Source organism: Cydia amplana, chromosome 6 (assembly GCF_948474715.1).
Source record: "Cydia amplana chromosome 6, ilCydAmpl1.1, whole genome shotgun sequence".
In the NCBI taxonomy this organism is placed as follows: Eukaryota; Metazoa; Arthropoda; class Insecta; order Lepidoptera; family Tortricidae; genus Cydia; species Cydia amplana.
In genome coordinates, this window is record NC_086074.1 from 2489178 (window position 1) to 2517146 (window position 27969).

The window sequence follows — 27969 nt, forward strand, 5'->3', positions numbered from 1 at the left end:
CCCAGAACTATCCGTTCCGTTACGTCACGTTTGACATTGGTATCGTGACGCAATGGAAACTACAATTCCCTTACACTATTTGGGGAAAAAAAATCAAGAATCAGTCGAAAATACAAATTTAGAATAATCCCAACGAAGTCAAGATCCTGAGACCAAGTTTGCTTTTAATTCTAATCAATGTAAGTACCAATCTAATCATGGCTGCAAATAAAATTACACAGGATTAAGCCCCTTTAAATATGCAAATCTGCAATACGTAGTCATGAGTCGATAACCTAACATAGACCAGTACAGCATCTAACATAGTCATTTGGTCCCAATGGCCGAGGCCCGGCAGTAACAGTGGCGGTCGTAATAAATAGTGATTTGCGCCGACGTCCGATCTGAAAAGCGTTGAGGAAACGGCATAAGGCGGTCCTGGGGCGCCTGCGTGTGCAGCTTGAGTCATGAGCGGCAGCGGAAACGGGAAATTAAAAAATAACTGATTGTAGCTACTTAAGGTACTATTATCTCATCATAGTTATCTCATTGGTTGCAGAAAAGCCTCTACGCTGCCACCCTCTAATAGCTCTTTCCATCTTTTTAAGTTTGATTCATATTATATAATTTCTAGTTTCAATTACGAACTCGCAACATCAATTTCACAAAATTCACTATTAAAGACAACTATGCACAACGCTGGTGGGCAAATACAACAGCTTATAGCACTAGGCACATGCACGAAATATCATTCATAAACCCACTTTATTGCTTAACTAGTTAATTTATATTTTATCACTTACAAAAAACATAAGTCAAAATAACAAATTATGTATAAGCTAATTGAGGTTTCTAGCGCGTTTAAAGGGGTGTATTATTAGTGTTTAAGGGGGCTTAGTTAATGTAGTTTAATCAATTTCCCGGTAGATGTCACTTTTTAGGGTTCCGTAGCCAAATGGCAAAAAACGGAACCCTTTTAGATTCGTCATGTCTGTCTGTCTGTCCGTCTGTCTGTCCGTCCGTATGTCACAGCCACTTTTCTCCGAAACTATAAGAACTATACTGTTGAGACTTGGTAAGTAGATGTATTCTGTGAACCGCATTAAGATTTTCACACAAAAATAGAAAAAAAGCAATAAATTTTTGGGATTCCCCATACTTCGAACTGAAACTCAAAAATTTTTTTTTTTCATCAAACCCATACGTGTGGGGTATCTATGGATAGGTCTTCAAAAATGATATTGAGGTTTCTAATACAATTTTTTTCTAAACTGAATAGTTTGCGCGAGAGACACTTCCAAAGTGGTAAAATGTGTGTCCCCCCCCCTGTAACTTCTAAAATAAGAGAATGATAAAATTAAAAAAAATATATGATGTACATTACCATGTAAACTTCCACCGAAAATTGGTTTGAACGAGATCTAGTAAGTAGTTTTTTTTTATACGTCATAAATCGCCTAAATACGGAACCCTTCATGGGCGAGTCCGACTCGCACTTGGCCGCTTTTATTTCTACAACTAGCGAACGGTGGTCTATCGTGAATTTGATAAGAGTTATAATTAATTTTTGTATAAGGAGAGGATTTGTGTCGAGTTTAGTTCAGCCCGATTAAACATACTACTGTTTCTAATAAACGAGGTGTTTAATGGAAACTTTCCCTTCGAAACCAGAGTCTAAAATTGTACAAGGGGTTGTTTCTAGCAAAGAAGTGGACGGTTTTCAACAAGATAAAACTATGCAGTCTCCTGTAACAGGCGTAACAGCAAACAGAAATAGAAGAAAATAACAGGTTTGAATGATTCACGGTTAGTTTCAATAGACATATCGACTGGGATATGAACCGTTGATTGCATCTTGTTTACGGGTAACTGAAGATAGCGGGTGGGTGGGTGTCAAAGTTGTCTTTGAGGCCCACATCTTACAACTTATCCCACACCCCAACAATCATTAGAGCTAGCGGCAACTCGCGACATGTACGCAGCCTGTTTTGTATGTAAATGCCCCGTTCTGGGTTAATCTTCACGGGAAAAAACATGGCATTATGGCATACCGGGCCGCCGTAATGACAATGTTTGACTTTCTGCTTCCTTCGCAAAGCCGTGATGGAAATCTCAATCAGATTTGCAGTTAAAATAAAGGTGATTGCAGTCCGTCATTCCTTACATAATTTTGTTTAATTTTTGATTTTGTCGTCACTTTGCAGTAAAAAGAAATTGTTCTACATGTAGAGACATACATATTACTTATCTCATTTTGTTTAAGTTATTATAGAATGTTAAGCAAATATTACTGTATTTTTATTACGTTTAAAAATGCGTTTAAAAAAATTGTTTTCTTAATTATTTTTCGTTCAAAGTATTTATCGTTCAAAGTTTCCGTTGCATCACGCAAGTATAGAATAAAATTACAATAACATGACGTTACGGAATATATGATGTGGGACATTATTTTTGTAGTGTAGGTCGAAAGTTAAAAAAAAACGCCTTTTATTATAATATTTTTATCGAGCTTTAATTGGAATATCATACCACACGTCCGCTACTTTCGAATGATCAAATTTTCGATATTTTGAAATTAAAAGGTCTCGTGAAAGTACACTAGTTTACCACATGACCTCTGGCACATTCAGGTGGAAAGTGATTTACCCCGATTCTTGTTTTAAACGGTTAAACGATTCTTATCATTTTGTTTTAATGTTTCCTTTACCGGAATTTAATATATTTCCCGGTTCATTATGGCTGTCTTAACGTAAAAACGAATATTTAACGGTTGTTACGCAGGGCGGTCGGTAAGTTATAGTTTTGAGACTTATGTCGGGAAAGTAAGTTATTTCCAACACGTATCACTTACGAGTTAAGTGAGTTTAATTTTAATTTAAGCGTATGGCGTAACATTGTAGGCAATTATAACTAAAATAACTATTATAAGTCGACATCCAGGCCACGCAGCCAACTGATCGCGTCAGGTGTCAGATTGGTGTAGAGGTCCTCCGGGTCGCCTTGGAAACATCTCTTTGGGCATCGTTCAACAATGTGCTGGGTGGTTTGTTCTTCAAGGCCGCACAGCCATATTCGAACTTTAAGATACGTCAAATACTAGAGATTGAAACGATATGGATTGGATATGTCAGTGTCAAAAGTGACGCGTTTGTTTGAAGAAACGTCACTTTTGACACTGACATATCCATTCCATATCGTTTCAATTTCTAGTATTTGACGTATCTTAAAGTTCGAATATGGCCGTGTGTCACACAACGGACTCTCGTTCCATCCCCATTTGTGTCTGTAGTTATGTGAGTATTTTACACCGACACGTATTTTGCGAATGCATCATACAACAATTACAACATTGTGTTAGTATTGTTAGGAAATAAAAAGGAAAGTAATAAGAATTTCAACTATTTACTTTGAAAGCGAAAATCGGGTAGGGAAACTTAAGTTACACTTTCCATAGGTTCCCTGCGTACAAATTTTTGTACATATTCCAAAAAATATGTTGAACTTTCATTAACTAACTAAGGGTTCCAAATTCAAAAACAAAACAAACGCTTCTGAGTCTTAGGAGGTTATATCACTAATACATCTGAGGGTCACTTATACTTATAAGTACATCTAATTACACCTTAATTGGAGTAAAAGAGAAAAATGCTCGCAATTTGCAAACTTCGGTGTTTGTGGTAGGCCCTCTGACTCAGCTATCGTCATAATTCGTTTCATTATACATGGAGAGTAAACGTGAAATTCATAGTTTTCAAATATAATTGTTTATTGTGTAGTTTTTATAATGATTTATTGATGATTTTTGATATGATTAGTTTACAGAATAACGGCGCCCGCGCAAGTAGGTAAGGCGTCTCACGGGTGTTCGTTCCGACCTGATAACCGATGTCGATGGACCGTGGACTATTATAGCGAAATACACTTTTTCTTAAACCTATATAGAGCTAGGTTAATCTGGGACAATATTGCTTTAGTTTGCGTAAGCAAGTAAATATATTGTAGATACAGGTATAGTTTGTCAAAGGACTGTCTCATTTCAAACATAGACAGAGAGAATCATACTAGCTTTGTCTTACACTAGTACTAGCACCCAAAAGAAAAGGATGAGTATAGTTTTTTTGTTCTTATTTACTGTCAAATTTGGTTTGAACAACTATATGTACAGATGCAGAAGTGTTGTCTTTTATGTTGCCGAAAAAAGCGACTGCAGGTATATCAAAAGACCACCTTCTGATAACCAGACCTACCAATTGTATATTATATCGTTATAAAGTATTTAACATTTTGGCAGAGCACTGAAAACGTTACTACTTCCTAATAGAATTTTCCACAGAAAGTAACTCGTTTTCGTTGCTACGAGTATATTTGTTAGGTTTATTGGTCTAAGTACTATCAATGAAGCACTATTCCAACATTTTCGGAAATATCATTGTCATTTTTAAGGCATCTTTGCAAGTATTAGGGTATTTTTGCATGCATTCTGGTAACACTGATATTTCCGGAGGTGGTAGGGATAAAGGTATAAATAGCCTGGACTACGATTATATGGCCTCTTTTGGTTGGCGATTGTGCAGATTGAAGTAAGTTGTGTACTTAGTGCTAAGTAAAATATTTCAATAAAAAATATTAAATGTACAAGTTGGTGTTCTTTTTTCATATTAAACGCATGGCATCTCACGAAGTTAATCTAAATTTGCCAACACATATAATTCACACCTCATGGTGTATTGCAACATTCAATCCCAACGGTGCCGCGACCCCAACATGTAACCAGAGACTATTTGTTAATATAGACTTTCAATACTTGTCGTTCGCGGTGCTTATGACGCGTTGCTGATTTCAGTACCAGCGACCCGCCCTGGCTTCGCACGGGTTAACAAATTATACATAAACCTTCCTGTTGAATCACTCTATCTATTTAAAAAAACGCATCAAAATCCGTTGCGTAGTTTTAAAGTTCTAAGCATACATAGGGACAGACAGACAGCGGGAAGCGACTTTGTTTTATACTATGTAGTGATTGTGTAATAAATGATGAACTTAGTACAGTCAGTCTCAAAAGTAGCGGATCGGAATACACGTCAAAAGTTATCTACGATGCTCCTAATATAGCTTAACAAAAATACATAGACGTGTTTATATGTAGAACAACCGTAGCAAATACTTTTAAACGTGAACTGTACAGATTTAAGTCTACTTTGAAAAGTATTACAGAGTGGCAGACACTGTTGGCATATTGTCACATCCGCTAGTATTGATGTTGACTGTACCAGTAATTCATAGGAATCATAGGGATTAAAAAATCGAAGTCTCACTGTGATATACCTATATCTTAGCAACTTTTTAACCTTCGCTGAACACCGTAACGATAACTATACCTAAGTACTAAAAATCTAAAATCAAGTGGCTTAATATAGTGGTCTAACCAATTTGTCAGTAAATAAGAACATTAAGAACAAAAAAAAACTATATTCATCCTTTTCTTTTGGGTGCTAGTACTATTGTAAGACAAAGATAGTATGATTCTCTCTGTCTATGTTTGAAATGAGACAGTGCTTTGACAAAATATATTAACTATAACTACCCATTTTAAATAGCGATTACTATTAGGTATTGGTTGATGGTATTATTGGTTGGTTTGGTTTGGTTGATCATTATTGGATTGGTTGGTATTATTGGTTGATGATTGGTTCTTATCATCTCCTTATCTTGTACTAGTCTCGGATATAACATAGGTAACCAATATCCACACAACATATAAACTATGTTATGAGCATTGCGTAAAAACGGTTAACGTCATTTTAACGGTCACCCGTTCAAACGCGCACGGAATCGAACGAGTTCTATTTTCAAATTGATGTTGCTAGTTATGTAACAGTTGTGGAAATTGGAAGTGTTGCCATATTATTTAGTTATAGTAAATTATAACAAAATATACCTATGTAAATCAATGTGGTGACATTTTGAGTGTTATTTGATAGTTGTATATTTTTTTGTGACACGACACTAATCTAACGTCACCCACGACAAAAAATAGAAACGCCAAGTTCTCGGCAGGCGATTGCAGCGGCACCCCAGGATGCGCTTGCGCAAGCCGACGTGTTGTGTCGCTGCTCTAATTGCCTGCCAGTTAGCGTTGGCTAATAAGGGCTAAAAACATCGCCCCGCCGGCTATTTCTTCCACTCACACTGAGATTTTCGCTATTTAAATCCGGTTCGAAGGACCATTTCGTGACGTACTGGAACTGAGGATTCGTTTAGTCAATTTGAATGCTAAATAATTAAGGTTATGGACGTTATACTTGTATATTAATTATGTCATTATGAATATTATGATTAAATAAAAATGAAGATAAATTACAATTTACAGTGAACGGAAATAGACATCATACACTAAAGAAAAAGTGACCAAGTCCACCAGAGGCCGAGGCGGGAATCGAACCCGCGTCTTCAGCTTAGGTACGCCGCCGTGACCAGGTGGTCTAGTGGTAAGGAGTTAAAGGAGTGTATAATATTTATTTCAGTTTATAATTTAAAAATGATGTGTTTGTGTGTTAGTAGGTATTTAAATGAAAAACAATTTTATTTTGGTTTTCGAAGAATGCTCTTTGCCTAACCAAAGAGGAAATGTTCCGAATCTGCGAAAAATCATTCGCCAACCTCCCGGTTTCAACACTTTCAACGCAAGTATGTGTTGCTAAACCTTAGGTATGTGTCAGGTAAAAGTCACGATGCACGACCGCATCGACATTTTTCTCAGCAATTTCCCCCAGAGCCAGCAGCAAATCAGCACGATCGGTATCGTTACCCCACAGGCCACAGTTCAGGAGATACGCGATCACAGACAGACGGATCTAGATAAATACAATTTATTGACGTTATTAGTCTGTGATTATGTCGCGGAAGCTATTGTTGTTTCTTTCGTCATTACGTTATAGAGAGGGATAGGCAAGATTTTAAGATACGGTTTGTTTGTGTCATTATTTTAATCTTGTACAAGTTTATCTTCGACATATCCTCGGTTTAATTGTTAAGCAAAACCTGCCCGTTAGACTTAGGCTATAACCGCGAAAATCGAAGTTCGCAAATTGCGGGCATTTTTCTCTTTCACTCTAATTACGGATTTATTGGAGTAAAAGAGAAAGATCCCCGCAATTTGCGAATTTCGGTTTTCGCGTTAGCCCCTCTGCTTGACGGATATCGAGTACGGCGATTGGAGGAAAACTGGCTGGAACCGAAAAAACTGTTTGAGTCCCGGAAAACGGCATATTCTTTTATTACAATGTCATTTATTTACAAACAAGATATATACAGTGGTATTACTAAAAAAAATTCAAAACTACCTTAAATCTAAAATAGGCCCTTGAGGCATTGTACCAAGGATGCTGGCGACATTTCCTCGCTGTATCGCAATGCTAAAGTTATCCCATGTTTTCTTGTGAAAATTAAGGTTTTATGCAAACAAAGTCGCGGGCAAAAGATTAAGGCCCACTTGTAACATTCTACTTACCCGGGGTTAACCGATTAAATCCGAGGTTACCATGGTTACCAATACAATTTGACACTAGGTTAACGATTTAACCGCTTAACCCCGGGTTAGTGAGATGGTGCAAGTGCGCCTAACGCACTGTGCCACTCGTTTTGGAACGCTACCTCCACGTCCGAAGCTTTGTTTTTTTTTTCGCGCTAATTACCCACGTTATCCTTTCGGCATGCTGCAATTATCTCGCTCGTCGGCAATGCTATCTCGCTCTAACAGTCCTAGTGCAATTATTGAAAAATATTGGAATTAATATTTTCTTCGGTTGCCGCGATAATTACTCATGAAATAAAACTATTAAAACGGATTATATCGCGTATATTGAATTTATACTACATCCCGACGTTTCGAACCCTTTACTTACAGCGTTCTGTTTTTTAAGGCCTCCCCTCTTTCTCTCTCCCCTCTAATATTTTAAATAATTTATTGCACTATTGATTCAGGGGAAATTAATCATGCTTTGCTTTTTAGATAGGTGTCTTATTAAAAAGTCCTGCAACGCTACGCCTGGGCAAGTGTGCGCGGAATGCGGCCGCGTTGTGCAAGCGATGCGCCGGCGCACCCGCGCTCACCTGCGCGCGCGCCGCTTCCGCGTGCGAGTATTGCCAACACGGTGCAAGCCCGAATTGAGAAAGACGTTGCGGCCGATGTAAAAATCGCATTCGATAGAGATTTATTTAAATATTAGCTATTTTTAGATATAAATTCCAAAATATAATCGGTAAATAATATTTACAAATGCATGTATTAGTGGATCGTATTTGTGCTTGCATATGCCGCAGTGGGCTTCCAGCTTTCGGTAGGCGCGGCTCACTCCGCGATTTCGCCGCGTCGCTAAAAGTACATGCGGCCCACACCAATGTTGGTGTCTAGCCGTAGTAGTTGCCGCGCACCGCTACGGAACGGACGCCTGCTCGCGCTTGAGCCACCTAGCTGGACGCGTTTTGTTAGAGAGTGAAGCTTCTGTACCTAGTACTATTATTTATTCTGTGCTTTCGGGTATTTATTCATCCCTAATTATCAACAGTCGTATTGATTCTCTTTTCTTTGACACAGAAAAAACATTTGGCAGCTGAGCCAAGTAGGCCTTACAAAAATGCAAAATTGCATTTTCGTCGGGCCTCAAGTAGCACGCAGATGCAATTTTGTGAAAAGAATTCGATTAAAAAGTACAATAGCTGCATCTGTATTCACCTGTCAGTCTTAACTTTCAAACGAACACATTTTTCGAATTACATAATAGTATCGAGAGAATGATAGTCGTAAAAGTATTCTAGTTAGGTATTTAGATATAAAATCAAAAACGAATATCAAGCTAAACGAATATATTTTAAATAAATTTATTAATTTTATATATAAAGCAATAAACTAGAACGGTAACTAGTGGCTCTGTGAGCTGTAGACCTCGCGAGCAGAGCTTAAAACTGAATAAATGTATGGCAGAAATATTTATTAAAATATAGGTATAGTAGGTACATGTAATATAAACAAAAAATTAAAAACTACATAAAGCTACAAACAAAAATTAAACGAATACGCTTAACCCGCGCTTGATAAATAAAAAATACGAAATTTTTCATGTTTTCAAAATAAAAAAATAAAATAAAAAACAAATACGAAATTTAAGTATAAAAAAAATACAAAAAGTTATGTAGCAGTATACAATTACTGGGGATGGAACCAGGGACCTGCCGATGCAAACAAAAAAAGCGAACGTTTGCAAAATACGCCATTATAGTTCTTACTAAAGCTGACGAAATTTAGCTACTCATTCTCAAGTAAAAACTAAATATCTAAATACCGTCAACACCAGCGATACAAATTTTCTGAATTTATGACCATTTAATCTATAAACATATCTCAAAAAGAAAAAACTCTTATGATACCGATACGACTATTTGTTTAGGCGGGAGCTATCACGACTCCGCCATTTTGAAAAATTTCCAAAAACCGGATCGACAAAAAAAAATTATTTAGTCATAGAATTCGGTCACAAAATTTCACGAAAATCGGTTAAGAATTGCGACCTGTAGAGGAGAACATCCGGACATACAAAAGCAAAATGCCCGAGTCAAAACGTAGACCTTCGCTACGCTTCGGTCAATTAGAGAGAGATAGCATAAGCCACGAGCGAGATAATTGCGGCATCCGAATTGAGATAAACTAAGTAATTAGCGCGCGCGCAGCGATTTAGTGCGCGCTTCGGGCGGTCGACTCGGGAGTAGCGTTCCAAAACGAGTGATTGCACGTGCGCGGATATGAAATAATTTATTGTATAGTATCTGTTTAGTGGACTTCTTTTCTCGAGCAGAATAAAAATCTGTATTTTTTTAAAAGTTTAAGTGAATTTCACAGAATAAAAAAAGTAGAATAGTCCCTGTGAATTGCTACATTTCATCGATTCTTTAAGGGTAGGTTTACAAGACTTTAATACACCTCACCACTACAGCTACCGATGCAACAGTCCGCAGCAGAAGTTGCTAACGGGTGAGGTGTTCAAAATTACCTTGACACGCTCTTATTCTATTCAATAAAGTCGCGTCAAGATCATTTTGAACACCTGGCCCGCTAAGCAGTTTCTGCTGCCGACTGTTCCGCCACAGGGCGGACACGCCATACATCAAAAATCATTTGCGTTTATATGTGTGCACGGCACGTCTGTACACGCGTCATTGTGTATTGTGTGTGTGGGTAGGTCGCTTTACTGAGAGTACGCCAGAAGCCCAGAAGTCCGCCAGATTCATGTCGCGGGGCGAGGTAATCCGAGTCGGGGCGGGGCGGTGCGTGGCCGTTCTGTATGATAATACTATTACTTATTCTGTGGTTCCGCTGCCGCTGCCGCTTGAACCTTGAACTCGTGGCTACACATAAATGTCAGCCGCGAATTACGGGTCAGCGACGATCAGTACTTGTACGTCCTCTTAAGCCAATAATGGGGCTTCACTGTGACTCATACGTGATGTTTCCTTACTACTACTATATTGTTGTCTTGGGACTGTTAGGTAATCACCACGAGGGAAAACTTGACCCTTCGGAAAGGAATATTTTGCTAGGCTAAATTGTTGATTATAAAAATAAAACAAAATATCTACCCGTAACCGAGCAGATCTGATAAACAAAAACGTTTATAGGACCTGATTGACCTGAACCTATTCTGTTAATTTTATGATCAAATCTGAATAATTTGATCAGAAATAATGCAGATATCGTATAACTTATGCATATTATATAAAAATACAGATATGCGCATCTCATCTTCATGGCAATTTGTTGAAAAATCTTAAGTCAAATTTAAAACACTGCGGGGATCCACAAACTTTTCTCATCCTTATACAACTGCACTGAGAATGTACCAATACATTTATTATGCTATTACCGTATCGCGTTGCTAAAGATATTGACAATATAAAAATAATATTACATTATTTACTTACATTCTTAACAGCAGGAAACTGGTAGTTAATGTTATTTGACCAATAATTTACCCGTGCAAAACATGCCTCTTAACCAGACAAGCAATTTGCGTGTCCCAATCTGTGGCCAATCTGCATATTTCAAAGCGTTATTGCATTTAACTACTTATTTAAACAAATGCACGTTTCCGTTCGAAACTTAAATGTAAACGGATTCGTTTTCGAAATCGACTGCGTTCGAATTATCATGTCAGTTCTGTCAATTTCTTTATTTGTTCTGATAATGGGCTTGGCCGGTCGAAGTATTTTAGTGATGTCGCCAGCATAAGTTTTACCTGTCAAGTGTCAATCGTACGAACAGTGTCAAATACTTGTTTTTATGGAATCAAAACTATTTCCCATTCCCACAGGATTGCTAGCATTTCCGATTCCGATCCATATATGTTTATACAAAATGGTTTCCATTACGCAACGCGTATACAAATAAAACGTGACGTTCCGGAACGACTGAAAACCACTGGTAAATATAACTACATATGTGACGTTCCACGGCAAAAGGTACCTTATGGCACTTGGCGCTTACGTCGCATAGCGCCGCAATAATAATAGCGCGCGGCGGCGGGGCGGCGTTAATAATAGCGTAAGCGCCAACGGCCATAAGGTACCTTTATCCGTGGGACGTCACATATTTTCTAACTTGTTGCAATAACAGTAGGTACTTAAGACTCAATTTGTTAGGTACATATATGTTCCTTATTTGACAATGCAGGTAATAATAAACTATAAAAACCTCGTCTGTTTTTCTAAGTATTAAGTTTAGGCAATAGGAAATAGAATGGAACGCGCTCATTTGTTTCTTGCAATGGGAAATGTATACACGATGATTCAGGAGACGTGAGCAGGATCAAGCCTACGCATACAGTATGTTATAAACAACTGTTTCGTACCAGTATTTGTGAGATTTACTTTAATTTATTTTACACTGTTTATAAAAAAGTGAAAAACTTATTTACGACATTTATGGTCACCCTCTTTCTTTTATCCATAACAAGTGCCAAATTAAATGTCATCGACAGGGAGCGTACATTTCATGCCGGTTTCGTCATAATGACGTATTCATATAAACACACAGGATGTTTCAAAAAACGTAGTGACACAACTTAGTAACCGGAAACGTAGTGACTTTTATTTTATTTTTAATTATAGGCCACAACAACGTGTCTATCAACGTTTGATTATTAGTAACATAATAGTTTCTGAAATAAAAAAATAAGTATTTAATGGGTTGGAAACAAAATGCTTTATTGTGTAATATTATATTATTAAGTACTATCACTCAGTTTCGTCTTCTACGTAGTCAACAAGTTGGAAAAAAGAAACGCACCATCGTGTCAATTCAAAGCATACTATGCCATACAATTTAAACGAAGGGAACACCATGTTTCCATGGTATATTCGATGCTATCATGAAATTGGTCAAGTCCATGTTAAAATCAAACTGTGTTTCTTTATGTTCCTCATGTTCTTTGTGTGTTATTGTTTGCAAATGTAACTTGATGTTGCTTTCTTTTGATGGCAAACTTTGCTGACAGCAGGAACAATAAATTTGTTTATTATCTATAACTAAAGATGGATTTATTTGGCACAATAATTCTATAGCCTCCATAGCGACTTTGGCAAAGCATTAAGTTTCCTGATCTTATTAAATTTAACTGAAATGTTGTTTCCGCACGTCTACAATTTGTGACAAAGAGTAAACTTTGATGTGAGTGATGTGACAATGTCAGATAATATTCTTTCAATGTCCGTCTCAAGTGTCAATATATATCTACTTAAACGGAAGAGGTTGATTAGATAACAGTGATTAATCATTGATTAATCATATTTTCCATTATTAGGTACAAATAAATAAACGTTCGTTATTCCATTGCCCTTTTCAAACTTTGTCCATCCTGTATGTAGGTTGACGTCATACGCCTGTCATCGGCATGAAATGTACGCTCCCAGCGGGCTCAGCACGGATCCATTTTTATCCACTATCACTAAGCCCGTCACTTTCGCACTTACATACTTGTTAGAACGTGACAGGCATGGTGATAAATGATAAAAATGCGACCGTGCTACTAGGGCTGGACTCATCGAAGTCTGATTACTTTTGAAAAATCGTATCTCACTAAAGTGTGGCATTTTATTTTCTTCATACTCAAAGGGCTGTCATAACGGTTAAAAAGGTTTTATCTTTGTTAATTAAATGTAGGGTATCCATGATTGTAGTAATGAAATTTGTCCTTACCAAAAAGTATAACACCAGAAAAAAAGCGTGATTGTTTTACTTAAATATTGTGGTGAACGATTCTTTTACATTTACTGATTGTGTAGGCTTAGTCCTGCTCACGTCTCATGAATCAGCCTGTATATGACGTAGTACCTACTTTATAGTTAAAAAACAGACTATACTATAGTTGAGGAGTGTCTTTTCAAAAGGGCTTATTTTTGTATGGTTTCCATAGAGAAATAAGCCCTTTTGAAAAGACACTCCACAGTTACTATAGGTTTAAAGTCACATCAAGCTTGCATACCTAGGTGTTTTCCTGATCACACCCACTTCCTTTCCTAACGTTTTCCACGCCAACTTCATCATTAAACACAATCACGCTGCCATTCATCATAAGCTGGCGAATGCACCCACACCGGTCCTTCAATTCCTGTTGTGTACAAATAGAGTCGGATATTCACTCGAACCAGTACGGTTCTTGTACGAAACGAAATACTTTTTAGGGTTCCGTACCCAAAGGGTAAAAACGGGACCCTATTACTAAGACTCCGCTGTCCGTCCGTCCGTCCGTCCGTCTGTCACCAGGCTGTATCTCACGAACCGTGATAGCTAGACAGTTGAAATTTCACAGATGATGTATTTCTGTTGCCGCTATAACAACAAATACTAAAAACAGAATAAAATAAAGATTTAAGTGGGGCTCCATACAACAAACGTGATTTTTGACCGAAGTTAAGCAACGTCGGGCGGGGTGAGTACTTGGATGGGTGACCGTTTTTTTGCTGTTTTTGTTTTGCTTGTTTTGCTCTATTTTTTGTTGATGGTGCCCTCCGTGCGCGAGTCCGACTAGTACTTGGCCGGTTTTTTTGGTGGTTTTTAGGGCCAGTTGAACCAACCACAATTAGCAGACTGATCTACGTCACTCAGCGATGAACTATAGAACTTCTCATCACTACATAGTATAAAACAAAGTCGCTTCCCGCTGTCTCTCTGTCCCTATGTATGCTTAGATCTTTAAAACTACGCAACGGATTTTGATGCGGTTTTTTAATAGATAGAGTGATTCAAGAGGAAGGTTTATTTAAGTATACATAATTTGTTAACCCATGCGAAGCCGGGGCGGGTTGCTAGTTATAGTATAAAAAAAATAATAGTATAAAAAAAATTAGCGAACAAACGGTTTGGTGCAACCGGACCTTTAATCATAATTCTAAGGTGGCACTTTTTTGGTATGATAAATTGTGATTCCGGTGCGTCACGCAAATAAAGTGCCGATTTAGAGAATACAATATTTGTACTTTTTTCAAATTCCAAAAACTGACGATGTATTTCTGTAAAGAGTTATATTACTTCAAAATTATATAGGTATTATAGTCGATGATGGTGGAAAGATCAGTTTTACAGGTTTTAAGAATTCGAATCGCCTCTAATCGATGAGTAATAACTGCAAATCCCTATCCTAAGTTTCGCATATCATAACTCAAACAAATTCTTAACTAAAACATTGCCTTTTATAAAATGAATCTTATTCTGTACGCATTAAAGTTGATTATAAACCTGTCTGAGTTAGATAAGTACGAGGTTAGGAAAGATGTTGTTTCTCATTAGCTCTCGCATTAATTTATAACCTGGGTTTACATATGCATGTGCAGCCTTCGACGGCTTCGAAAGGCGTAGGGATGGGACTCTGTTCAGATATTATTACACTTTTCAAATATACTATGTTCTGTTACAATGTAGTACCTACAACTAGCAAGATTTTTCTGCTTGAGGTTTTGAAAGTACCTATGTAGTAAGTCAGAGGTTCAAAACCAGGGTTTTGCCAGCGAGCGAAATGAATGGATCGTATCCGGAACACCGCACTGCGCTCCAGAACAAAAGTAGTCGACGTAGTTCGGAAAGCGGCCAAGCTAAAGTGGGACTGGGCTGGTCATGTCTGCCGAATGCCGAGTGAGCTGTGGGCCAAGATCGCCACAGAGTGGCAGCCCAGCTCAAAACCGGCGATGGCCAGACGAGTTAGGGCTCATTTAGATGGCGCGCAAACTCGTACACGATTTTAGTTACATTGCGGACCATTGAGGTTACATCAATTCAGCCGACGGATCTAACGACGCGACGCAATGTAATCAAACTCGCATGCGAGTTCTCGTACCGTCTAAATGAGCCCTTAGGGCTGATTTAGACGGCGCGCGAACTCGTATGCGATTTTAGTTACATTGCGGACTGTTGGTTACGTCCAATTCAACCGACCGATCAAAACCCGCAATGTAATGAAACTCGCATGCGAGTTCTCGCATCGTCTACTTGAGCCCTTAGACTCGTTTTTAGGGTTCCGTACCCAAAGGGTAAAAACGGGACCCTATTACTAAGACTCCGTTGTCCGTCCGTCCGTCCGTCCGTCCGTCCGTCCGTCTGTCACCAGGCTGTATCTCACGAACCGTATCCCGTAGCTATCGCTAGACAGTTGAAATTTTCACAGATGATGTATTTCTGTTGCCGCTATAACAACAAATACTAAAAACAGAATAAAATAAAGATTTAAGTGGGGCTCCCATACAACAAACGTGATTTTTGACCGAAATTAAGCAACGTCAGGCGGGGTCAGTACTTGGATGGGTGACCGTTTTTTTGCTTGTTTTTTTGCTTGTTTTGCTCTATTTTTTGTTGATGGTGCGGAACCCTCCGTGCGCGAGTCCGACTCGCACTTGGCCGGTTTTTAAAGGAATGGACAGAGAAGGCACAGGATCGGGAGGACTGGAAAAAGTGCATGGGGGCCCTTGCCCAGCAGTGAGACAGTATAGGCTCCTAATAATATGTAGTAAATAATGAAATAATGATATACGAGCACCTAATTCCTACAATACTGTTTTAACAATAACACTGATAAAATATTCAATAAAAATGAAGTTTCGAAATAGCATCGAATACGCGCGTAGGTAGAAAATCGTGACGTAATGGTGTAACACTTTAAACTCGCATTTTGTACACGTATTTAATTACACAAACGGGTCTACCGCGATATAGGTAGTTTTATTGTTTTTTGCTGAAACGTCGGAATTTGAGGTAAAAACAATGAAACTATATCGCGGTAGACCCGTCTGTGTAATTAAATAGGTTTTCTGTGGTCAAACTTTGTTAAGCTATCGCAGAACAACAGTAGACTAGACTAGACTGTAGGTGTTATGAGCCCTTACGAAGACAACTCATTCGTTTCTGATTGCAACCACATTTCATCACTTAATGTGTCCGCTGTCCCGTTTAATTTGTATTTCCGAGGGTATTATCTAATTAATTTATACTGTTCCTATAAATGTTATATGAGTTAACGTAAATTAAACTGAGGGATTGACTGAAACATATTACGAAGATTTCTGAGGGTAAAATAATTATAGTTTTGTTGAGAAGTTGTTAATTTTAGATTTCGGAAATTACACAAACATCAAAACTTGACTAAAAACGAATGGGACGACCCAAGACGATGCCTTCTATCAATATAAGAAATGTCAATCGAGTATAGTGTGTCATATAGTGTGTCAAAGGTCTGTTTGATTTCAAACATAAACAGAGAGAATCATACTATCTTTGTCTAACACTAGTAACTAGCACTCAAAAGAAAAGGGTAAGTATAGTTTTTTTTGTTCCTATTTACTGACAAGATTTGGTTGACCCAGTATATATATTAACACTTTATACTTTTTAAGTTTGACATTACGAAAAGAAATTGTTGTCATTGTTATAAAATTGCTAAAGTCTCGAGGAAAATTGGTATGACAGCGAAACGAAAATAAACATATAATATCTTTTAATTTAAACAAATTTTAAAATGTTGTGTCAATAAAAAATATTTTATAAAGTATGGTTAGTTACTTATCTTTAGTCGTTTGTCAGTAAATAGGTGTTATGTAACATATATTACTATCACGCGAAGTAAAATGAAATATTTATATTAATGAAATATAGTAATAAAAGTGAATGTACATATTGACATGGAATGCCTTATGCATTTTCATCGTTTGTCTTTAAACTTTAAACGATAGCAATTTTTTTGTATTAACAATAAATTTTCTGTATGACAGATGGCACATGCCAATATTGTCAATGACCATGACAAAGAGTAAAGAGGGTAAGTATACCCACATGTACCGAATAAGTTTGACAACATTCTACCCATTTAAAAATAACAAAGTGTGGGAGTGTCGTTATGTCGTTGACAACATCATAGGTATTTTCATAGATATTTGTCAATAATAATGGCATTTTCACACTTGCATGCAATGCAAATGCGATGCATAATTAGCTTGGTCCGACTCTAGTCAGCTTTAGGTACATTTTTTTATTCCTAGTCCGGATTGTACGCTGATACGATCTGATAATTGCCTTCGACTGTACCATAATCAACTAAGTCAAGTACAGTCGCCATCAGATATATGGGAGCGACCAAGGTGTTCACAAATATCTGAACACGCCTCTATTATCGAGGCGCTAGAGTGCGCGTTCCGATATTTTTGAGCACCTCGGCCGCTCTGATGTATCTGATGGCAACTGTACCACACTTCCGCGTCTATGGCTCCTGTTCCGATAACGAGCTAAGTGTGAAAGGGCCCTATAAATTAGGCCTCGACTTTGTTCCAAAACGTCTTAACTGCCGGACAAGTCTTAATAGAAATCAGCCTTTTTAAAACAGGACAATGGGTAACTTAGTGATTAAATCCAGTAGGATTTGTGTATAGAGATAGGACGTTACGGTAATAAGGGATATTAATGTGTGGCCTAGTCTGTTGTGGACAGGACAGTACAATAGTACAATTCAATACAATTTAACACATCGTAAATATTGACCTGAATAATAAAGATACTGCATGGGTTATGTTGTTTTCAATCCTTTCGGCATTTTGGTTTGATTATGATTTTGAAAGTGAAATATATTTAGGTATAATAACATTTTAATTATTTAGGTGCACACTTTTACCTGTGGTTTTGACTCTGAGTAGTAAAAATATGTCCCTTTCTAAAATGCATAATATATGCAAGTTTAACTTACAATAAATTGTATCCAAGTGTTAAGATCCGTACCTCAAAAGGAAAAAAACCGGCCAAGTGCGAGTCGGACACGCGCACGGAGGGTTCCGCACCATCAACAAAAAACAAGCAAAAAAACGGTCACCCATCCAAGTACTGACCCCGCCCGACGTTGCTTAACTTCGGTCATCATAAATCACGTTTGTTGTATGGGAGCCCCACTTAAATCTTTATTTTATTCTGTTTTTAGTATTTGTTGTTATAGCGGCAACAGAAATACATCATTTGTGAAAATTTCAACTGTCACGGTAGCTATCACGGTTCGTGAGATACAGCCTGGTGACAGACGGACGGACGGACAGCGGAGTCTTAGTAATAGGGTCCCGTTTTTACCCTTTGGGTACGGAACCCTAAAAACGGATCTCTTATATGTCTTATAATGTAGGATCACTACACAAAATAGTTCTTTACCTATAATTGACAGGAAAACCTATTAGAATGTGCAGTCAAGCGTGAGTCGGACTTAATGCACGGACCCATGGAACGCGAGTCCGACTCGCACTTGGCCGATTTTTTATACCACTTTTACCCTTACACCAGAAAAGTCCGGAAGATGTGCAACTTGTGAGCCATTATCGCGTCTAGTCCAATATGGTCATGCAATGTGTTGGTAACATTATAGGAGCGTCAGACGAGTCGAATTGTGTCGGAGCGCCATCTAGTTTTTCTGGTATAGATGAACTCTTCCTGCTCATGTCACTCTAGCATGCTCGTCGTATCAATTACAGACATTTGATGAGAATGTCGCGTTTAATATACAATACAAAGGAGGCAAAGTAATCTGATGCTTTTCAATTGTTTCCTCGTGTTGCCTGGTAGAATTGATTAGTGACGTTTAACGTCGCGTTACTGGCGTCACTCATTTTATCAAGGTAATTTACAGATACGGTGGCGACAACAACGACGCCACAACAGTAATACAGCTGCAGTTGATATCTGAATGTCACCTTTAGTATTTTCCTTGCGGTTGTGTGAAAAAAAAAAGTATACATACTTAGTCGGAATGTTTATTAAATTTAACCACGAGGGTTACTCTCGCAACGCTCAAGATTCCACTTTTCAAACCACTCGCTGCGGGTATCAACAATAACAACTTTGCCCCCATATAAAATAAAACAAATAACTGAAATAACTATTCACGTTTAACCTCGTGAATGATGCTAGCCCCGCGCACGCGCAGGTCAACGCAGCGCGCCTGGTTTTTGCGCGCGCGACACCTATATACGGTTTGTATTAAAATTCATGCGATCCTTACGATGTCAACTATTATGAATATTTATAGTGCCAGGAACATGCAATATTTGATACCCATCGCGGGTTTTTAGGGTTCCGTAGCCCAATGGCAAAAAACGGAACCCTTATAGATTCGTCATGTCTGTCTGTCTGTCCGTCTGTCCGTCTGTCCGTCTGTCTGTCCGTCCGTATGTCACAGCCACTTTTCTCCGAAACTATAAGAACTATACTGTTGAAACTTGGTAAGTAGATGTATTCTGTGAACCGCATTAAGATTTTCACACGAAAATAGAAAAAAAACAATAAATTTTTGGGGTTCCCCATACTTCGAACTCAAAAATTTTTTTTTCATCGAACCCATACGTGTGGGGTATCTATGGATAGGTCTTCAAAAATGATATTGAGGTTTCTAATATCATTTTTTTCTAAACTGAATAGTTTGCGCGAGAGACACTTCCAAATTGGTAAAATGTGTGTCCCCCCCCTGTAACTTCTAAAATAAGAGAATGATAAAACTAAAAAAAATAAATGATGTACATTACCATGTAAACTTCCACCGAAAATTGGTTTGAATGAGATCTAGTAAGTAGTTTTTTTTTATACGTCATAAATCGCCTAAATACGGAACCCTTCATGGGCGAGTCCGACTCGCACTTGGCCGCTTTTTTTAACAGGACACTACTTATAACCGAGCTTATAACACATCAAGTGGGTATCTCGTAAAGAAGACTTCGCTAGTATAAAGGCTGATTTAGACGGCGCTCGGACTCGCATGCGATTTTAGTTACATTGCGGGCTGTTTGGTTACATCCAATTCCACCGACCGATCAAAACCCGCAATGTAATGAAACTCGCATGCAAGTTCTCGCATCGTCCAAATGAGACCTACTCTGCTGTCTATTATTTTCCTTAAGTTGTATCTTTTACTGAGGTGTGCCAATTTTACAGTACATATGGGGCTACTTTTCCGCACTAGTGCGTAAAATAGCACTTTTCGTGCGTATGTCGAAACTTTAAAGTGCCATATGTACTGTAAAACGTTGTTCGATACACGTGCGAATAGGTAATTCGCAACTCGTGTCGATTTAAAACACTCCCTTCGGTCGTGTTTTAATTTATCGCCACTCGTTTCGAATTTCCTCTTTTTCGCACTTGTATCGAAAATAACTAATTCTATTTATCTCTCTCGACAGTCTCTAGAAAGTGATCAAGAAAAACCATAGGCAAGTTCGGAAATAAAATCGATTGGTAAAAATAACCAAGGTCAGTATTTATTTGCTGTTTTTGCGGAAATCGTTATCATTTCTGTTTCCTTGGAACTGACCCGTTTCATTAAAAACTGGTATCAGTATCGGCTCGATTTGGTAGCGGGGAAAGTCAATGATATCCGCTAATAAGTACAGTCGCCATCAGATATATCGGAGCGGCCAAGGTGTTCACATTATCTGAACACGCACTCTAACGCCCTGGCAATAGAGGCGTGTTCAGATATTTGTGAGCGCCTTAGCCGCTCCGATATATCTGATGGCGACTGTACAAAGAACATACAGACAGACAAAAACTTGCAAATAGCATTCTTTATTGTGGAGTTCAGTGCCTCAAAAGCGGAAGAAGAAGATACTGTCTGGTACCTACTCTACTAGTTTTCGTTGCTACAATTTAAAGCGAGTGGAAGATTTACATACTAAAGTAGTATTAGGCATAGATTCGATATACCTTATATTTAATTTGTAACAGGCAGAAACGTCTGCGAACGATGCTATTAACCTGTCGAATCCCACGATATGACGTCACCATAAGCGTTCTGGCACTTCTGGCTCATATATGAGCCGTGGGAGCTGACAGATTAAGCTTAGAATCAATTTAAAAGTGGAAAAATTGCTGTCTTGGGTGATATTTGAACTCACGGCCTTTGGATCCAGAGGCCGTGAGTTCAAGTCTCACCCAAGACAGCAATTTTTCCACTTTTAGATATACCTTATGTTACGTAAATCCGCAAGTATACTTCCAAATTTTAACAGTTATAGGTACTTAAGTCAAGACCGCCCATTAAATAACAATTTACCGAAAAAAGTACTAGACTCTGAAGGTAACGTTCAGATTTAGACGACACCGCAAACGTCAAAATCGATGATTCTGTCCGGATTTTTGACGTTTACGCAGTAATGTGTGTTACGCAGTAGTCTGAATCCGAACGGCACCTTTGAACCTCATCAAAATACTTGTACAGATGAATAGTTCACACGCTCGCGCCGTCCATTTATTAGGGTGAATGCGCCTGTTAGCGGACACCCGCGCCCTAACGAGTCAATTATCCCGCGTACGGGGACGGCTGAATTTGTACGCGCTAATGGCGCGAGTAAGATATCTATGGGATTGGAAACGCTTTGATTCAGACTGTGAGGGTAAAAGCGGAAATAATTAGGTCTCAGTTTTTGAAGTGAAAATTTCTTTAGCGGCGCTGACCACTTTTTGTGATGGGGAAAAAATTTTAAACTCGTAACAGGTGTCACGTGACCGTAAGACGTAAGACTAGGATTGCCAACAATTTTTTGGTCGAATATAGTATTTTCCAGATAGTACTTTTAGATAAAATACTAAACATAAGTGTAAAATACGTTTAATCGGAAATATAGTATTTTGAGTTTTCACTTCTGCCGGCACTCCCTGAGTGCAACCCGTTGTTTTTTTACATATTAATTTATGTGAATAAGTAAACATTGGCGCTGCGACAATTTGTTACTTAACGCCACTTGCCCCATCCCACTAACCCGGGGTTAGCCGGTTAAACCTGGAGTTACAATGGTTACCAGTTCAATTTGAGACTGGGTTAACGGTTTAACGGGTTAACTCCGGGTTAGTGGGATGGTGCAAGTGTCCCTTAGCAACCCAGACATGTACAGGAAATTGTCAGTGTCAGATGTAAATTGTCAAGTTGGTGAAATAGGCGTCAGATCACGGTTTAGTACAATATTAAGAGTCTGCTACATAGAGATATATAAAGTTTCTTTTCCAGGATCCGAAGGACCAAACTGAGTAAAAAAAAATCTACTTACGTGTTCGTCAAGTGAGTATGTCAGCTCGCCATCGTCGTACAAAACGAACCACCTCCGCTGCCATCTCTGCAACAAAAAATAAGATTTATTTAGTAAATAATACTAACTGAATATAGCTACTTAGGTGCCGACAAACAACACTTACAACACTTAAAATTTTATAGGAAATAAAGGGTCATTAAAATGTTGTAGATAGTTTGAAGTTCAACCCCTAATAATATGAAAATGAGCTTGAAGGTTTTTTTTAATAACTTCCGCGAACGAAGTCGCGTGTTCCGCCACTAGTCATAATTGTCATAAATAAGTGCCTTTTACGCAGTGGGTGGGACACCAATTGATCTTTACGAATAATCACTATCTCTACAAAATCACCTCAACCCTCTTATTAACTCGTAAATAATTACACTCAAGAGAAAAGGATCCCGGTATTGATGAAGACAGTTTCGGTATTAATACCGGTATTGTGAGAAGTCCGGTATTTGGAAACCCTAAACAACACATAAAAGGCCGTTGAAATTTGAAAAAATATTCTTCTCTGTTCTCCGTGCGGAAAGCGTCAACTTTCGGCATACTGCGCTAAAAAAAGTTGCCGCTTTCCGGCTCCGTCGAACAGAAACATAGTATAAAACCTCGGCCAGTAAATGAAAGCCTCAGATTACATGTTTGTCACCCTTGAATCTATACCTAATATACAAATACATAGAAAACACCTAAGACTCAGGAACAAATATCTGTGCCCATCACACAAATAAATGCCCTAACCGGGATTCGAACCCAGGACCGCGGCTTAACAGGCAGGGTCACTACCCACTAGGCCAGACCCGTCGTCAATCTAATCTAATCTATGTGATTTGAGTCATTTCTTAATTTACTACTACTATTAAAATGGGGTCTCTATTGTTTCCCAAAACAATCATCACAATGTAAGTACTACATATTGTTTGCCCGCATTTTCGTTAGTCATAATTCAATCTTCATTCAGGATTGCCATAAAACAAACCAAACCTAACTATAGGATAACCTTACGAAAATCCTGAAAAGTTAACCGTTTCAGTTTAATGACTAATGATAATATGACAAACAATACGTTATGACTTAACATTTTATAGGAAACAAAGGGTCATTAAAATGTTGTAGATAGTTTGAAGTTCAACCCCTAATAATATGAAAATGAGCTTGAAGGTTTTTTTTAATAACTTCCGCGAACGAAGTCGCGTGTTCCGCCACTAGTCATAATTGTCATAAATAAGTGCCTTTTACGCAGTGGGTGGGACACCAATTGATCTTTACGAATAATCACTATCTCTACAAAATCACCTCAACCCTCTTATTAACTCGTAAATAATTACACTCAAGAGAAAAGGAGCTAAAATACTGAAAATTATACATCAGACAAGGACAAAGTTATCTCCGTAACCGCAAACCATAATTAATTAGTAAATCATTCAGACAATGCTTTACGCAGTTACAAGGTAAACGCGCCTATACATGACACTCGAGCGAGCGATGCCTATCGGCGTCGTGTCGACTCGCCGCTTGGCACCTACAATGGGGCACCAATCTTTAAAAACATCGCAAGTAACTTCTACAGTAGATACTACTTAAGCTCTTTTAAGTCTATTTCAGTAGTAGTTTTCATCATTCTAAAAGAGCGTAAGTGAATGATGTTTACTAAGGAGTTAAGCTGTGTGGTAAAGAGGAGAATGGGATACAATTAATGGGCCCCCAATTAACCTATTAGGACCTAACTGATAATGTAAGTTGGATAGCGGTATAAATCGTTGCAGCGTGTTGGATTGTGTTCGAATAATGGCTTATCCTTACATTAATGCTAATAGATAATCCTATATGAATGCATATTAAAATTAAAAAGAGATTTATTATTAACATTTGCATTATAGAAGTAAATACCAGTATTTTTTTGTGGATTAAATTCAAATACTTCCGTTTTAATTGTGTTTCAGGTTAAGCAAGAAGAAACTACAAGTAGCTGTAGTAGTGAACATTTTGATCGCATATGGTTACGGAGTACGAAACAGATTTGGCATTAAGTATTCTATTTGTATAACTACCTATAATGTTCTTACTATATTTCAGTAGAAATAGTACCTAAGCATTCTAAAATACGTTATGGGTTAATACACAAATCAACCAAGTCCCATAGTAAGCTCAATAAAGCAAATAGCCTCAAATAGGTACCAGAAACCTACATTAGCGACCGCCATTGTACTTTTCGACACTCATATAAATTCGATCAAATGCCAACCTAAACCTAGAACCTATGTTAATTACATCTTCTCATGTTACAAGCCCTAAATGCCAGCTGCCGACATCTACGTAATTATACCGTTAAATTGCAATTGCAATTTGAATCTTAATGAGTTGACTTAAGGTGCTCGTCAGTAATGTATTGTTCTATCCTGGCCTATTATAAAGTAGATAAATTAATACGTCCGTATGTTAATATACAGACATTTGAATTTTCATTTCAACTGCATAAGGTTAGGTAGTAGAAGTAGGTAATGGTTATAGATGTAGGATATTTATTTGCATATTCACAGAACAGAAAAAAAAGTTTTTTTGTGGTTTTATACATTACGTGTGCCTCAAGGCATCAGAATAATATTTTTTTTTAGCAAGGTGTCTAGACAATCGTACTATTTTCTATCACATAAAGATGACACAAGTAGAACTTTTCATCACAACGTTATAGACGTTATAGTACATTACATACCTAGGGAGGTGAATTCTTGAATGCTCCAGAATCTCCAGATTGCAGGTGTATAATTATGCGACCTGGGGCTTTACGAATTACCGCCCGTGGTTTGTCTAAAGTTTTACGTCTTGCCTTGGCCAGGAAGTGAGATTTTCTCCTCGCGTAGCGGGGAGAAAATCCCACTTACGGGCCTAGGGTGACGTAAAAACTATTACACCCTTATTCATAAAACTTAGCAAACCCATGTCAAATTTCGTCGCTATACTTACTCAACCTCATATCTGCAACAATCATTTGATGGAAATGTCGCTTTTCTTTCATTCGGAATACGGGTGTTTTTGTCATCAAATGAGTGTTACAGATACGAGGTTGAGTAAGTATAGCGGCGATTTTGTCTCTTTCTAACAAACACAATAAATGACTGAAAGAAAAGAGTGAAGACTAAGCAAAGCCTGTAACAATAGCTAGTGTTTATAGTTTACGGCTCGCAAATGCCAGGTTATATCAAGCAGGCATCGACATAATTAGGCGCGGCACTCCCGCGAGATTGCGATACGACAATTCTGGCAACTCCGTACGTGACAATGGGCACGATTGACTGGTAACAAGTAGTCAAGTATTGGGCAATTTACCCTAAATTTAGTTGGTAGCTTTCCGGCTTAATAATTTAGGGAGCATTTTTTATTTATAAGTCTATTTATAAGTTAAGTTTTATAATGCATGTAGTTTAATTTTATTGTTTAGTTTGTCTTTTTATTATGTTTCAATAATAATAATAAAGTAACACATTTAGGTTGATTTAGGTTAAAAAACTTATGCCTCATTTTATTTAAAAATGTAACACTACACTTTTGTTTTTACTATAGGAATTTTAATGTCATTTCTACTCAGAATCACGAGCTCTTTCAATCCTAATAATAGGAGGAAAAAGTGTCCCTTAATTCCCACATATTTTTCGATCACTTCATTTAATAACCGTTATATATAAAAAATGATAACTGAATGGAAATATAACTCCTCCGACGCTTTTTTTCCTAATCAGGATCAAAAGAGCTCGTGTTTCTGAGTAGAAATAACATTGAATTTCCCAAATCTGAAAAAAGTATAAATTTAGTGTACAACACTAAATATAATATACTAGTAGAGAATGCCACATGGCATTAAGTCCGCCTTTTGTACTGTATTTTCTCTTGTGCAATAAAGGTTAAATAAATAAACAAAATGACCCATTAACAGAAGCATAGATACCCACTATCTATAAATACAGGTGCTAAATACATCCAGCAGTGGGCGATTTATGCAAAACAGATCATATGGTCTAATCTTACATCTCGCATACATTAGCCTATGAATGAGGTAAAACAATGACTGACATTATGCGCTGATTATTATGATCTGACGGTTTGTTTACCTGGCTACTGATGAATATGGATGCAGGGATTGTTTTGGTGAAAACAGTGAACATGATACAAAGATAGAATACAAAGAAAAAATTAAATAAGCTAACTATGCGGAAGAGGAAAGTCTAAATAACCCCTTTTTTACAATGGCGGCTGCAGCAGCGGAAAATTGATCCCTGTCAATTTCCTTGAAAAATGGCGTTACTTTCGTTCTTAGGCGACATCCGAATATCACCTTATTAACGCTTACTAGGTACTTAGGTACGCCACCGTTTACGCCACGTTCCTTGACATTACCTTCGACCATTTCATCATCTCACGAAATATATATATTTATTTCTACCATAGACAAATCTCCATGCAATTCGTAACATTCTCAGTGAATAAAAACAACGCAAATAACTACTGATGTACCGACACAAAGCGCCCCGGTTTCCAAACCGCTCGCAAACCGCGTGTGAAACACTCTAATTGTCCCCTATTAGGCGAAACGACCAACTATTGAGTCGTTTCATACACTTTTGCAATGCCAACTTAAATATGCAATTGTTAAAAACAAAACCTGATGACTCCTCATATATTTATGTTAGGTAATAGCGGAAAATGTAACTTTGTGCTGATTGGGCTAAGGGTACAATTAAAGAAAAATAATTGTATGTTGTGTTGATTCGTGTTGAAGGTCGAAATGTTAATCCGTCATGAGATTAAGTTGTTTTCTCACGATAAAGTACATTTGAGTTAGTTGATTACAAATATGGCCTAAGAATTTGCAAGGTAACAATAAGAGTAACTTCGTTTGGCCTGAAGTGGATATAATTCTGTTTTTTACGAACTTCTGTATGAAAATCATCTACCAAATCGTAGATGCAACGTTTAAAAAGAAAACTGCTAGTTAATACATCTCTGCTGATTTACAAAAAGAAAGACTATTTATTTTCACGATAACAAGAAATGAAAGAAATTAAAGGCACATTAAGATTTTTGAACTTAGCCTATGCTTTCACATAGTAATTAGATTAATATAACTGGCTATCTACCTATAAAATGCAGCGTTTACCACTATATCGTTATCGTCTATACTATGTTATACGTACCATCTACAAAGATAGTACAATTAATGCAATTAATGTGAAATACATCAAATCCTTAAATAATTTGATCGGCGTTCATTTGGATCAATAATTGGTCAATTTTTCAATACAAATCATGCCAATACGCAATATCGAAAGAAACCTAAATTACCAATCGAATAATGACAATCGGCATGCGTTTTACGAC

The 27969-nt window shown here is 37.7% G+C and overlaps 1 protein-coding gene across 2 annotated transcripts in view; it reads right to left on the reverse strand.

Annotated features, from left to right (window-relative positions):
* Positions 1-27969, reverse strand: part of LOC134648606 (protein outspread) — a 399873-nt gene that overhangs the window by 99159 nt on the left and 272745 nt on the right. For both annotated transcript variants that reach the window (XM_063503085.1, XM_063503084.1), the window contains exon 3: positions 22576-22641. In XM_063503085.1, the coding sequence (XP_063359155.1) occupies positions 22576-22641 (66 nt within the window). The remainder of the gene's footprint in view (positions 1-22575; positions 22642-27969) is intronic.